The sequence below is a fragment of the Dama dama genome, chromosome 2 (genome assembly GCF_033118175.1).
Source record: "Dama dama isolate Ldn47 chromosome 2, ASM3311817v1, whole genome shotgun sequence".
NCBI classification, from domain to species: domain Eukaryota; kingdom Metazoa; phylum Chordata; class Mammalia; order Artiodactyla; family Cervidae; genus Dama; species Dama dama.
The window spans coordinates 11,591,055-11,607,142 of record NC_083682.1 but is presented as its reverse complement, the minus strand read 5'-3'; the positions used below and the strand labels follow the sequence as shown (position 1 = coordinate 11,607,142).

At 40.8% G+C, this 16,088-nt stretch overlaps 1 protein-coding gene across 1 annotated transcript; it reads left to right on the top strand.

Annotated features, from left to right (window-relative positions):
• Positions 1-8,674: 8,674 nt before the first annotated feature.
• Positions 8,675-9,172, top strand: LOC133066249 (large ribosomal subunit protein P1). Its single transcript, XM_061157126.1, has one exon. The coding sequence runs from the start codon at positions 8,802-8,804 to the stop codon at positions 9,144-9,146; it is 345 nt and encodes a 114-aa protein (XP_061013109.1). The 5' UTR covers positions 8,675-8,801; the 3' UTR covers positions 9,147-9,172.
• The last annotated feature ends 6,916 nt before the right edge of the window (positions 9,173-16,088 follow it).

The window sequence follows — 16,088 nt, the reverse complement described above, 5'->3', positions numbered from 1 at the left end:
CCAAGTACTCAGGGAAATTCAGGTTCTTAGCATGTAGTGGTGACTGGGAGCCCCAAGTTATATATGCTCTGACCTACCCTAGTTTTCCCCTTTATGCCACTAATAGATCTGATAAAAACACAAAGCTTTCGATAACATCTTTACCTTCATCATTATCCTTGGTGAGTGGACTTTGAAGCTTCTGAGAATACAGAGAATTGAACTGTAATATCTTCCTTGAAGCTTGGCTGGAGAATCTAACTGATCTGCATGGACATCTAAGGAGAAGGAGAACCTTGCTTACTTGGAGAAAAATCTGCTAAGAACATCATGAAAATGGTAAGTAGGAGCCATACTCTACATTCATGGTTTCAAGTCATCTTCCTAGCCACTTCATGAGATATGCATTGCTGTCTTCATTGGAGAGGAGATTGCTAGGAGGATAAGTTGTCAAATGGCAAAGTGAAGACTTCAGGGACAGCCCAGGGACATACAACTGGCCATAGGTAGTGGGTCTAATGGCAGAGATCTGGGTACCTGTGATGCCAGTCTGCATCAAAGATTTAGGGCAGAGCAGTACTTCCATTGCATGGATTTCAGTATTGTAAAAAATGTCATATGCATCCACAAGATATTTTATATCACCCAGCAAACATACAAGGAAGAACTGTGTGCTGGGTTCTGGGTTAAAGGCTTCAAAGTCAAAGTTGATCAAGACAAAACCTGTCTTTATCTTAAGAGAGCCAGCAGTCTAGTTCTCACAAACTCATGGCCCCAGGAGGCAAGAGAAATGATAATAGGACTAGGTGACCATGCTGGACTCTGACCCCTAGGAGCAGCCTTTCCTCTACTTCAACCATGCTGGAAAGCAGGCCAGTTGGCCATGTTTTCAAGAGAATCAGAAGTTTGGATATTTATGTACAATCTACTGATTTTAATCTTAGCAACTAATTTTTTTTTCTCAAAAAAAGAGTGGGAACGAAATTTCCACAACGATATGCGAGAATCAGCCTTCAGTCTCCGCAGGTTTTTATTTCTAGCCTACACTTGGGAGTGCAGTGGGGACAGAAGGGAATGTAATTCAAATTGGTTGATTTAAAAAGACTGAAAAATGCATACTGAACATGTTTGTTTCCTTTCTATTTATAAAGAAAGATCACTGGGGACATGCAAACCAACAAATTTACCTACTGAAGATATCTAGATATATTTCTGATATAATTTCCCCTATAGGGTCTATACCATGAAAAATTCTGTCTGCCAAAGCAAAGACCAAAAAAAAAATTTTTTTTAAAGGTCTTCCCAATCAAAGAAGACAAAACACCTGTGGCAGCCAAAGTAAAGACAACCCTGTTTAATGACTCATCCAGGACTCCCAGGGCCCATTCCTGCATGAGATCTATCCAGGCCTGTCCCTTGAATACAACAAGAGCCTCTCCTGTTGCCAGCTGTATGTAGGCGGGGCTCTGTGTGTTAATCCTCATTTTTGCATATTGTTTAAATTCTGTTTTGGTGGTTAAATCCCAACAGGAGAAATATGACATCACTGAGAAATGACACACATACATGCCCTTTGATCTATGGCCTTGAAGAACACTTTTTTTTTCATTTATTTTTATTAGTTGGAGGCTAATTACTTTACACTATGGTAGTGGTTTTTGCCATACATTGACATGAATCAGCCATGAATTCACATGTCTTCCCCATTCCGATCCCCCCTCCCTCCTCCCTCTACATCCCATCTCTCTGGGTCTTCCCAGGGCACTAGCCCTGAGCACTTGTCTCATGCATCCCACCTGGGCTGGTGATCTGTTTCACCCTTGATAGTGTATTTGTTTCAATGCTATTCTCTCAGAACATCACACCCTCGCCTTCTCCCACAGAGTCCAAAAGTCTGTTCTATACATCTGTGTCTCTTTTTCTGTTTTGCATATAGGGTTATCATTACCATCTTTCTAAATTCCATATATATGTGTTAGTATGCTGTAATGTTCTTTATCTTTCTGGCTTACTTCACTCTGTATAATGGGCTCCAGTTACATCCATCTCATTAGAACTCATTCAAATGAATTCTTTTTAATGGCTGAGTAATATTCCATAGTGTATATGTACCACAGCTTCCTTATCCATTCATCTGCTGATGGGCATCCAGGTTGCTTCCATGTCCTGGCTATTATAAACAGTGCTGCGATGAACATTGGGGTGCACGTGTCACTTTCAGATCTGGTTTCCTCAGTGTGTATGCATAGGAGTGGGATTGCTGGGTCATATGGCAGTTCTATTTCCAGTTTTTTAAGCAATCTCCACACTGTTCTCCAGAATGGCTGTACTAGTTTGCATTCCCATCAACAGTGTAAGAGGGATCCCTTTTCTCCACACCTTCTCCAGCATTTATTGCTTGTAGACTTTTGGACAGCAGCCATCCTGACTGGCGTGTAATGGTACCTCATTGAGGTTTTGATTTGCATTTCTCTGATAATGAGTGATGTTGAGCATCTTTTCATGTGTTTGTTAGCCATCTGTATGTCTTCTTCGGACAAATGTCTGTTTAGTTCTTTGGCGATTTTTTGATTGGGTCATTTATTTTACTGGAATTGAGCTGCAGGTGTTGCTTGTATATTTTTGAGATTAATCTTTTGTCTCTTGCTTCATTTGCTATTATTGTCTCCCATTCTGAAGGCTATCTTTTCACCTTGCTTATCATTTCCTTTGTTGTGCAAAAGCTTTTAAGTTTCATTAGGTCCCATTTGTTTATTTTTGCTTTTATTTCCAGTACTTTGGGAGGTGGGTCATAGAGGACCCTGCTGTGATTTATGTCGGAGAGTGTTTTGCCTATGTTCCCCTGTAGAAGTTTTATAGTTTCTGGTCTTACATTTAGATCTTTAATCCATTTTGAGTTTGTTTTTGTGTATGGTGTTAGAAAGTGTTCTAGTTTCATTCTTTTACAAGTGGTTGACCAGTTTTCCCAGCACCACTTGTTAAAGAGGTTGTATTTTTTCCATTGTATATCCCTGCCTCCTTTGTCGAAGATAAGGTGTCCATAGGTACATGGATTTATCTCTGGGCTTTCTATTTTCTTCTATTGATCTATATTTCTGTCTTTGTGCCAGTACCATAATGTCTTGATGACTGTGGCTTTGTAGTACAGCCTGAAGTCAGGCAGGTTGATTCCTCCATTTCCATTCTTCTTTCTCAAGATTGTTTGGCTCTTCGAGGTTTTTTGTATTTCATACAAATTGCGAAACAATTTGTTCTAGTTCTGTGAAGAATACCATTGGTACCTTGATAGGGATTGCATTGAATTTATAGATTGCTTTGAGTAGTATAGTCATTTTCACAATTTTGACTCTTCCAATCCATGAACATGGTATATTTCTCCATCTGTCTGTGTCTTCTGTGATTTCTTTCATCAGTGTTTTATAGTTTTCTATCTATAGGCCTTTTGCTTCTTTAGGTAGATATACTCCTAAGTATTTTATTCTTTTGGTTGCAGTGGTGAATGGTATTGTTTCCTTAATTTCTCTTTCTGTTTTCTCATTGTTAGTGTATAGGAATGCAAGGGATTTCTGTGTGTTAATTTTATATCCTGCAACTTTACTATATTCACTGATTAGCTCTAATTTTCTGGTAGAGTCTTTAGGGTTCTCTATGTCAAGTATCGTGTTGTCTGCAAACAGTGAGAGTTTTATTTCTTCTTTTCCTATCTGGATTCCTTTTATTTCTTTTTCTGCTCTGATTGCTGTGGCCAACACTTTCAAAACTATGTTGAATAGTAGTGGTGAGTGTGGGCACCCTTGTCTTCCGCCCGACTTTAGGGGAAATGCTTTCAGTTTTTCACCATTGAGGATAATGTGTGCTGTGTGATTGTCATATATAGCTTTTATTATGTTGAGGTATGTTCCTTCTATTCCTGCTTTCTAGAGAGATTTATCATAAATGGATGTTGAAATTTCAAAGGCTTTTTCTGCATCTATTGAGATAATACATGGTTTTTATCTTTCAGTTTGTTAATGTGGTGTATTATATTGATTGATTTGTGGATATTAAAGAATCCTTGCATTCCTGGGATAAAGTTCACTTGGACATGATGTGTGATCTTTTTAATATGTTGTTGGATTCTGTTTGCTAGAATTTTGTTAAGGATTTTTGCATCTGTGAACATCAGTGATATTGGCCTGTAGTTTTCTTTTTTTTTTTTTTTTTGGCATCTTTGTCAGGCTTTAGTATGAGGGTGATGGTGGCCTCATAGAATGACTTTGGAAGTTTGCCTTCTTCTGCAATTTTCTGGAAGAGTTTGAGTAAGACAGGTGTTAACTCTTCTCTAAATTTTTGGTAGAATTCAGCTGTGGAGCCATTGGGTTCTTGACTTTTGTTTGCTGGAAGATTTCTGATTACAGTTTCGATTTACATGCCTGTGATGGGTCTGTTAAGATCTATTTCTTCCTCGTTCCAGTTTGGAAAGTTATAGTTTTCTAAGAATTTGTCCATTTCTTCCAAGTTGTTCATTTTATTGGCATACAGCTGCTGGTAGTGGTCTCTTATGATCCTTTGAATTTCAGTGTTGTCTGTTGTGATCTCTCCATTTTCATTTCTAATTTTGTTGATTTGGTTCTTCTCCGTTTGTTTCTTGATGAGTCTGGCTAACGCTTTGTCAATTTTATTTACCTTTACAAAAAAACAGCTTTTAGCTTTATTGATTTTTGCTATGGTCCTTTTTCTTTCTTTTGCATTTATTTCTGCCGTAATTTTTAAGTTTTCTTTCCTTCTACAAACCCTGGGGTTCTTCATTTCTTCCTTCTCTAGTTGCTTTAGGTGGAGAGTTAGGTTTTTTTTGTTGTTGTTGTTGTTGTTTTTTACTTTTTTCTTGTTTCTTGAGGTAAGCCTGTATTGCTATGAACCTTCCCCTTAGCACTGTTTTTACAGTGTCCCATAGGTTTTGGGTTGTTGCATTTTCCTTTTCATTCGTATCTATGCATATTTTGATTTATTTTTATTTCTTCTATGATTTGTTTGTTATTCAGAAGCGTGTTATTTGACCTCACTATATTTCAATTTTTAATATTCTTTTTCCTGTAATTGAGGTCTAATCTTACTGCATTGTGGTCAGAAAAGATGACTGGAATGGTTTCATTTTTTTTTTAATTTACCAAGGCTATATTTATGGCCCAGGATGTGACCTATTCTGGAGAAGGTTCTGTGTGCACTTGAGAAAAAGGGGAAATTGATAGTTTTGTGGTGAAATGTCCTATAATTATCAATTAATTCTAGCTGGACCATTGTGTCATTTAAAGTTTGTGTTTCCTTGTTAATTTTCTGTTTAGTTGATCTATCCATAGTTGTGAGTGGGGTATTAAAGTCTCCCAATATTATTGTATTATTGTTAATTTCTGCTTTCACTCTCGTTAGCATTTGCCTTACATATTGTGGTGTTCCTATGTTGGGTGCACATATATTTATAACTGTTATATCTTCTTCTAGGATTGATCCTTTGATCATTAGGTAGTGTCCTTCTTTGTCTCTTTCTACAGCCTTTATTTTAAAGTCAATTTTACCTGATATTAGTATTGTGACTCCTGCTTTCTTTTCGTCTCTGTTTGTGTGAAATATTTTTTTCTAGCCCTTCACTTTCAGTCTGTATGTGTCCCTTGTTTTCAGGTGGGTCTCCTGTAGACAGCATGTATAACGGTCCTGCTTTTGTATCCATTCAGCCAGTCTTTGTCTTTTGGTTGGGGCATTCAACCCATTTACATTTAAGGTAATTGTTGATAAGAATGTCCCGTTGCCATTTGCTTTGTTGTTTTGGGTTCACGTTCATACAACCTTTCTGTGTTTCCTGTCTAGAGAAGATCCTTTAGCATTTGTTGAAGAGCTGGTTTGGTGGTGCTGAATTCTCTCAACTTTTGCTTGTCTGTAAAGCTTTTGAATTCTCCTTCATATCTGAATGAGATCCTTGCTGGGTACAGTAATCTGGGTTGTAGGTTATTCTCTTCATTCCCTTAAGTATGTCCTGCCATTCCCTTCTGGCCTGAAGAGTTTCTATTGAAAGATTAGCTGTTATCCTTATGGGAATCCCCTTGTGTGTTATTTGTTGTTTCTCCCTTGCTGCTTTTAATATTTTTTCTTTGTGTTTGATCTTTGTTAATTTGATTAATATGTGTCTTGGGGTGTTTCATCTTGGGTTTATCCTGTTTGGGACTCTCTGGGTGTCTTTGACTTGTGTCACTATTTCCTTCCCCATTTTGGGGAAATTTTCAGCTATTATCTCCTCTAGCATTTTCTCATGGCCTGTCTTTTTGTCTTCTTCTTCTGGGACTCCTATGATTCGAATATGGGGCGTTTCACATTGTCCCAGAGGTCCCTGAGGTTGTCCTCATTTCTTTTGATTTCTTTTTTTTCTTTTTTCCTCTCTGCTTCATTTATTTCCACCATTTTATCTTCTAACTCACTTATCCTATCTTCTGCCTCAGTTATTCTACTCTTGGATCCCTCCAGAGTGTTTTTTATCTCATTTATTGCATTATTTATTTTTAATTGACTCTTTTTTATTTCTTCTAGGTCCTTGTGAAACATTGTCTTCTCAATCCTTGTCTCCAGGTTATTTATCTGTAACTCTTTTTTTTTTTTTTTCAAGATTTCGGATCAGTTTTATTATCATAATTCTAAATTCTTTTTCATGTGGTTTCCCTTTCTCCTCCTCTTTTGTTTGGCTTGGTGTGCATTTTTCATGTTCCTTTAACTGCTGGGTATTTCTCTAGCTTTTCATCTTATTTAGATTGCTGTATTTGGGGTTGCCTTTCTGTATTCTGGAAGTCGGTAGTTCCTTTTTATTGTGGAGGTTTCTCCCAGTGGTGGGGCTGGATATTTGGCTTGTCGAGATTTGTGGTCAGGGAAGCTTGCTTTGGTGTTCTAGTGCATGGAGCTGGATTTCTTCTCTCTCGAATGCAATGGAATGTCCAGTAGTGAGTTTTGAGATGGGTCTATGGGTTTGGTGTGACTTTGGGCAGCCTGTATATTGATGCTTAGGGCTATGTTCCTGTGTTGCTGGAAAATTTGGGTGGTATGTCTTGTCTCGAAATTTTTGGCTCTTGGGTGGTGGTTGGTTTCAGTGTAGGTATGGAGGCTTTTGGATGATCTCTTATTAATTAATGTTCCCTGTAGTCAGGAGTTCTCTGGTGTTCTAGGTTTTGGGCTTAAGCCTCTGGCCTCTTGTACCCAGGTCTCTCCTGGATCCCACCATGCTGATTGTCTCAGTTATAGCTATCGCCCCTGTCCCACTGTGTGCCCAGGGATGTGGGGTGTCTTTTATATTAGTTGCTTTCATGTCTTAAGACTGCAGCCAACCTCTTTCCACTGCTGGGTAGCTTCTCCATAAGGAGACCAGTAATCTCTTCCTTGAAGCTTGGCTGGAAAATCAAACTGATCTGCATGAAAATCTAAGAAGATGGAGAACCCTGCCTACTTGGAGAAAAAGACTGCTAAGAACATCATAAAAATGGATACTAAGGGCCATACTCGACATTTGTGGTTTCATGTCATTTTCCTAGTCACTTCATGAGATATTCATTGCTGTTTTCATTGGAGAGGAGATTGCTAGGAGGATAAGTTGTCAAATGGCAAAGTGAAGACTTCAGGGACATCCCAGGGACACACAACTGGCTTTAGGTAGTGGGTCTAGTTGCAGAGAACAGGGATACCTGTGATGCCAGTCTGCATCAAAGATTTAGGGCAGACCAGTACTTCAATTACATGGTTTCAGTATTGGAAGAAATGTCATATGCACCCACAAGATATTTTATATCATCCAACAAACGTACAAGGAAGTACTGTGTGTTGGGTTCTGGGTTAAAGGCTTCAAAGTGAAAGTTGATCAAGACAAAAGTAGTCTTTATCTTCCGAGAGCTAGGAGTCTAGTTCTCAAAAACTCATGGCTGCAGGAGCAAGAGAAATGATAGCTGGACTAGGTGGCCATGCTGGACCCTGGGCAGCATAGGCCTGACCACTGGGAGCAACCTTTCCTCCACTTCAACCATGCTGGAAAGCAGGCCAGTTGGCCATGTTTTCAACAGAATCAGAAGGTTGGATATTTATGTACAATCTACTGATTTTAATGTTAGCAACTTTTTTTTTTCCCAAAAAACCAGTGGGAACGAAATCTCCACAATGATGTGCTGAAATCAGCCTTCAGTCTCTGCGGGTTTTTATTTCTGGCCTAGACTTGGAAGTCTGTGGGGACAGAGAGGAATTTAATTCAAGTTGGTTGATTTACAAAGAGACTGAGTGCATACTGAACATGTTTGTTTCTTTTCTATTTATAAAGAAAGATCATTGGGGACATAAAAATCAACACATTTAACTGCTGAAGATTTCTGGATATATTTCTGATAAAATTTCCCCATAGGGTCTATGCCATGAAAAATTATGTCTGCCAAAGCAAACATAAAAAAATAATTTTGAAATGTCTTCCCAATCAAAGAAGACAAAACAGCTGTGGCAGCTAAAGTCAAGAAAATTGTGTTTAATGACTCATCCAGGACTCCCAGGGCCTATTCCTGCATGAGATCTATCCACACCTATCCCTTGAATACAACAGAAGCCTCTCCTATTGCCAGGTGTGTTTAGATGGGGCACTGTGACTTAATCCTCATTTTTGCATATTGTTTATTCAGTTTTGGTGGTTAAATTGCAACAGGGGGTCTTTCCTCCGCTGCCGCTAAGGTGCTCGGTTCTTCCGAGGAAGCTAAGGCCGTTTTGGGGTGAGGCCCTCACTTCATCCGGCGACTAGCACCGCGCCCGGCAGCCCCCACCTAGCAGTCGCCTGCACCATGGCCTCCGTCTCGGAGCTCGCTTGCATCTACTCTGCCCTCATTCTGCACGACGATGAAGTGACGGTCACGGAGGATAAGATCAATGCCCTCATTAAAGCAGCCGGTGTAAATGTTGAGCCTTTCTGGCCAGGTTTGTTTGCAAAGGCTTTGGCCAATGTCAACATCGGGAGCCTCATCTGCAACGTGGGGGCTGGTGGACCTGCCCCGGCAGCTGGTGCTGCACCAGCAGGAGGTCCTGCTCCAGCCACCGCTGCTGCCCCAGCTGAGGAGAAGAAAGTAGAAGCAAAGAAAGAAGAATCTGAAGAGTCTGATGATGACATGGGCTTTGGTCTTTTTGACTAAACCTCTTTAGTAACACATTCAATAAAAAGCTGAGCTATTAAAAAAAAAAAATTGCAACAGGGGGAATATGAGGTCACTGACAAATGACACACGTATATGCCCTTTGAACTATGGTGTTGGAAAATACTCTTGAGAGTCCCTTGACTGCAAGGAGATAAAACCAGTCCATCCTAAAGGAAATCAGTCCTGAATATTCACTAGAAGAACTGATGCTGAAGCTGAAGCTCCAATTATTTGCCCACCTGATTGGAAGAACTAACTCAACGTGAAAGACCCTGATGTAAGGACAGATTGAAGGCAGGAGGAAAAGGGGAAGACAGAAGATGAGATGGTTGGATGGCATCACCAACTTAATGGATATGAACTTGAGCAAGCTCTGGGAGTTGGTGATGGATAGGGAAGCCTGGCATGCTGCAGTCCAAGTCGTTGCAAACAGATGGACACGACTGAGTGACTGAATTGAACTGTACAAATATAGAACAAAGACTGATAAATCTAATTGCATCAAGTTGGTGACTAGATGCCCATAACAACACATTACTTAAGTGGCTTTAAAATTCAGAATTATGACTACATTCAGAGTGGAATATCTCATAAGGAAAAACAAAAATACTGCCCATCCAAAACAAAACAAAAGAAAACCAAAAGAAAAACAGGAAAGAAATCAGAAACCGTATTCAACAGCTTATTGTTCTTCATATTGCTTCTGTTATTGTGACAGAATCAGATGTATGTTAACAGGTAAAAACAAAACAATAATTAAAACTAATGTTCTGAAGTAAGCCTTTCAGTGTCTAGAAAAAGAGGTTCACACATAACATAAAGAAGTTTAATTAAAGCCCTGCTGTCTTAAATCTTGAACTGAAAGCATAAGTTTGTACCAATTAATTATTCCTTTTTATTTTATTTTGAAGGAAAATATGTACGTCCTACTCTTACCAATGTAAAACCTACAAGCAATGACAACTTGATAACAGTGACTATTCTGAGGTCTAACATGTAGCTTCTAAATATATTTTCCATCAGACGATCCATGGATTCTTAAAGAGATGGCTGATTTCAGGACCGAGTCAAGAAATGCACAAAATAATGTTGGGAATAGTGAAGGACCAGAAAGCTGAGGGACTTCAAAGACCAGTGGGGACTTGACAGAAAGTTTAGGAATCCAAATGAAAAGGCCAACCATCTACCAGTTTGTTGGCCAGAATGATGTTTCTGCTTCTTAACCAACTGTTTATGTTTGTCATAGCTTTCCTGCCAAGAAGCAAACACCTTCTGATCTCATGGCTGCAGTCATATCCACAGTGGTTTTAGAGGCTAAGATGAATAAATCTGTCCTGCTTTGACCTTTTCTCCTTCTATTTGCCATGAAGGATGGGGCTGGATCCCATGATCAGAGTTTTTTAATATTTAATTTTAAGCTGGCCAAATGTGTCCAAATGTTAATAGGCAACATCTAATTTGTCACTGTGATAGATTGCTAGGGCATCAACTCTCCATTCTGAGCACTGAGAAAGGAAAATAATCGTCAATATTTATGCTATTTTTGTTTCTAGTAAGCATATGTTATGTAACTACAAACAGTTCCAGGAAAACAAACTAGACTGTCCCTTCTGGGGGTGATAAGAGAGTGACAGGGAGCAGTTATAATACAGATGAAGCCTCACTAACTGGCCTGTAGCTCATGTCCTGCTGTGGAGGTCTGTTTCCTAGTAGGCTAAGGACTGGGACTTGTCCTGGCCCACTGTGCTGGTATTGTGGACTCCTGCTCTAAACCCAATAGTGGTACATTCTGTAAGACAAACCACCCTGTTTCCTCCCAGTTTCTGAACAAATAAATGGCATTAAAATTGGGAGAGGAACAGTTATTTTTTCTTAAAGGAGAACAATCAAGTGCAACATATGATTACATTCTTCCAATAAACTGTAAAAACTGCTTTCTGTAAATCAAGGAAATTTATACATGGACTGGATATTAAATGTCAATTTTATTGGGATCAAAAGAGCATTTTTTTAAATCCTATCATTTTACCCCAAATACTCATTATGTACATTTTGTGAAATGTTCATCTTGTCCCTAAAATACTTCAGGAAAAATGAATAAAGAAAGAAATGAGGGTCTGTCTTGATTTAAAAACAGATCTGCATAGCTGCTATAGATTGAATTGTGTCCACCCTTGATGCCCAATGTGATGGTATTAGGAAATAGGGCCTTTGGGAGGCACACAAGTTGACATGGGGTTTTGATGGTGGTCCCTCATGATGAGATTAGCTTCTCCCTCTATTTCTTTTTTACTCTCCCTCTTCTTTCCCCCACCACAAGTGAGAACATAGCAAGAGGAGAAAGACCTGATACAAGTCAAGAATGTCTTCACCGGGAACTCAATTGTCCACCACCTGGATATTGCATAGTCTCCAGTCTATGACAACCTGTGGGACTGAGAAATTAGTTTTGTAGTTATTGATGCTGGATGCTGAAATATAGGGTTCATGACACTCTTCTTTCTTATACTTGTTATGTTTGAATTCATTTTGTAGTAAGACGTTTATAGAATGAAGTTTATATCTTAGTGATACCCTGAGGGGCCCAAGATAGCAGATTCAGGCAGGTCCCCAATGAGTGAGTGCTTCGAGGACCACTGATCTTTACTACAACTCTTCTTTTGTCGCCTGCAAACCATCTCCCCACACCTGACAACCTTACATCCAACCCTATCTTCATATCACTCCCCTGCTAAACTACTGAGTCATCTAGCTGTAGGACTTGATGATTCAGGACAGGGTCTGGAAGCAGAAGGAATGTGGACATTTTTACAAAGAATGAACTGGGCAGTCCCCTCCTTGGTTTTCCCTTCTTTAGTGCCATGTTCAGGTGAGGGATTGGGCCTGGGTAGGGAGTGAGCCACAGGTGGGACTGCATAGATATCTGCAAGTGAAGGGAGGAGGAATTCAGAACCCAGTAATCAGGAGGTGGGCAGCTTGCACAGGACCGAGGAGGGAAGGAAGAAGCACTTGGAAAAGAATATTGCCTAACAGAGGGCCAGACCTACCTGAGTCTTCTGGTTACACTTGGAGGTCAAGTACTTCCTGGTGGAATTCCTACTTCTGATGTGGAGGGTATAGAGCTGTACTCACTGCTAATGAGTCATGGGAAGAGGGACAGCCTCCCCCAAGGTCCCTTTGATTCCACTGTAACTATGGGAATCATACCAAGCCAGTGAGTGAGTGACAGGTCATCCAAAAGATGACCTACTTTAAATAGTATTTAAAATACTAAAGAGCAGACTTTTGGACTCTGTGGGAGAAAGTGATGGTGGGATATTTCGAGAGAACAGCATCGAAACATGTATATTATTTAGGGTGAAACAGATCACCAGCCCAGGTTGTATGCATGAGACAAGTGTTGGGGCCTGGTGCATTGGGAAGACCCAGAGGGATCGGGTAGAAGGGAGGTGGGAGGGGGGATGGGGATGGGGAACACATGTAAATCCATGGCTGATTCATGTCAATGTATGACAAAAACCACTACAATATTGTAAAGTAATTAGCCTCCAACTAATAAAGATAAATGAAAAAATAAAAATAAAAAATAAAATAAAATACCACAAAATTTGTCTAAGAGTCCTGGCATATCTTGTTCCCAGAGTTTTTTAGGAGAGATGATTCACCAGCTTAATTTGGGTTTCTGCTGAGGAATCTACAAGCTTCCCCATTGGTAACATCTGACTTATAACTACCTGATCTCATCCCACAGAAGCCAAGTGATGGTAAGTTCCAGTGGGTAAGGCCTCTAAGATCCTCGGTGTCACAGCAGCTGTGTGCCAACTGGTCTATCACTCCCAGGCCTGAGCCCAGGATCCAGGAACATCACCAGATAGTTAGAGCCACAGGCCCACCAGAGGCAGCCACAGCATCCTCAGCAACACGCACCTCTGCACCATTTGTCCACTGATTGGCACTGAGCTTCAGTCTGGAACAAGTGTTCTGGAGCAAGTCCAGTCTCCCTCATCCAAGAGATGGGAAACTGAACCCTGGGGTGCATGACTCAGCTTAAGGCTGCAGGTACGTAAGTGAAGACTTGGGATCCAGAAACTCTGTTTCTCAGGCTAGGACACTTCCATGAAGGGCAGGATGAGAGAAAGCTCTATTGAATCCCCTGCTGGGGAGCTCTCAGATGTCTGCAAGCACCAGAGTGGAAGTTCCTTTCCTATTGCCCCTCAAGTCTGGCTCCGATTTTCTCACCAGACCTGCCTCCATGTAGCAGCAAGAAAACAATATTCAGGGCTGTTCTTCTGGTTTCCAGGCACAGTGGGGGAGCCCCAGCTGTAGTAAACCCAGGAGGCAGTCATGAAGGTGGGGACTGACTCACTCCCAACTCAGAATCCAAAGAGCTCCCACTCCTCATTCACACAACACAAGACCTGGGTGTCTGGATAACATGGACCTGCATTCACATAGAGAAGCATTCTCTTCTCAGCCTTCTGGCAACTTAGATAAGTGTCTTATGTTTCCAAAGGGAACCCCTCGCTGAGCGACTTTGGCATCTGAGACTAGCCTGGATGAAGTGGATCTGTTCCCTCTTTGATGCTCCAAAGAGACCTTGAAGCTTCAAAGGCCTTGAGACGGTTACAATCACATTTATGTTTTTCAGGGACTTTGCTTTATGAATCTGGTTGGAGAAAAAGGACAGAAACACAGAACAAGGCTCGACAATCTCTGGGTCCCAGCTGATTGTGAATTGAGTTTCAACCACCAGTCTTCAGAGTCAGGTGATTATGTCATTCACAGGCCACCTTTGAAGAAGAAATAGAGGAAAGAGTTTCTGGACAGAGAGCAGAGTGGTCAAAGGGCAATGAGAATCACTCAGGGCAAGATGAAACAAGAGTAATTACTTGTTTCTTTATGCTATCAGTTCTTTGTGGTTTCTACGCCTGAGAACAAGAACATGGAGATGATCAGAGGCATTAGTGGTGCCCCTGGCACCTGATACTCCTGGTGATAACCATTCTGTGTACATGTCCCTGAGTCCACAGCCGATTCAGCCTTGTGATAGACCCAGGTTCTCCCTTCTTGGGAAGGCTGTAATGCCTCATTGCTGGTAACTCACAACTGAAGTATGGGATGAGGTCATGGTAGCAGACCTGTAGACCAAGTTCCAAGCATGGAAGGCAGTTTGGCAGTGGAAAGTTGGCAATTTATTAAGCTTGGTTACCTTTGTTCTTAGCAGTGGCTACTTCCCACATCTAGAATGTTGTTCTGCCAACTTTTTGCATGACCGGGTCCGTCTCAATGGCTAGCATCATCTCAAATGAGTCTCTCTCAGGCTTGCTTTCCCTGGCCACTGCACTCTCACAAGCACAGACCCTGATCCAAAAAGTGCCTATAGACACTTCCCTTGGACAAAACAAAAATTCTAGTTATCAAAGTGGATAGGTGGAAAAGGATAAATTGAGAGTTTGAGATTAATATCTGTATACTACTTTATTTAATAGATAATCAACAAAGATCTAATATACAGCACAGGAATTCTGCTCAATACTCTGTAATGTCCTGTATGGGAAAAGAACCTAAGAAAGAATGGGTACATGTGTATGTATAAGGGAATTAATTTCCCATACAACTAATACAATGTTATAAATTAACTATACTCATATATAAATTAAAAGCTCAATTTAGAAAAAAAAAGATTACCTGTAGAGACCCATGGGGTTCTTTAGACTGCAGGATTCCAGATATGATGCTGGAGATGGCAGAGTGGGTGTAGAAATCTAGACATTATCTGAGGTTGCATTTTCCTGAGCTTTGGTGTCCTTTTACTTCTAGGGTCACCTTTCATTTGTCTTTGGAGGATCTAAGACAAAGACTCAGAGACAGCAGCGAGGTGTTAGTTGAAGCATGAGAGGGAGGTGCTAGTGTGAGAGTGAAATCCCAGCTCCGAGCCTTGAAACCTCTATGCAGGTCAGGAAGCAACAGTTAGAACTGGACATGGAACAACAGACTGCTTACCAATAAGAAAAGGAGTATGACAAGGCTGTATATTGAAACCCTGCTTATTTAACTTATATGCAGAGTGCATCATGAGAAATGCTGGACTGGAAGAAGCACAAGCTGGAATCAAGATTGCGGGAGAAATATCAATAACCTGAGATATGCAGATGACACCACCCTCATGGCAGAAAGTGAAGATGAACTAAAAAGCCTCTTGATGAAAGTGAAAGAGGAGAGTGAAAAGGTTGGATTAAAGCTTAACATTCAGAAAACTAAGATCATGGCATCTGGTCCCATCAGTTCATGGGAAATAGATGGGGTGACAGTGGAAACAGTGTCAGACTTTATATTTTTGGGCTCCAAAATCACTGCAGATGGTGATTGCAGCCATGAAATTAAAAGATGCTTACTCTTTGGAAGGAAAGTAATGACCAACCTAGATAGCATATTAAAAAGCAGAGACATTACTTTGACAACAAAGGTCCGTCTGGTCAAGGCTATGGCTTTTCCTGTGGTCATGTATGGATGTCAGAGTTGGACTGTGAAGAAAGCTGAGTGCCGAAATATTGATGCTTTTGAACGATGGTGTTGGAGAAGACTCTTGAGAGTCCCTTGGACTGCAAGGAGATCCAACCAGTCTATCCTAAATGAGATCAGTCCTGGGTGTTCATTGGAAGGACTGATGCTGAATCTGAAACTTCAGTACCTTGGCCACCTCATTCGGAGAGTTGACTGATTGGAAAAATCCTGATAGTGGGACGGATTGAGGGCAGGAGGAGAAGGGGTCAACAGAGAATGAGATGGCTGGATGGCATCACCGACTTGATGGACATGGGTTTGAGTAAACTCTGGCAGTTGGTGATGGACAGGGAGGCCTGGAGTGCTGCGATTCATGGGGTCGCAAAGAGTCAGACACGACAGAGTGACTGAACAGTATGACTGACTGACTGACTG

Coding starts and splice junctions, on each gene's coding strand:
- LOC133066249 (XM_061157126.1), top strand. CDS start 8,802: ATGGCCTCCGTCTCGGAGCTCGCTTGCATCTACTCTGCCCTCATTCTG.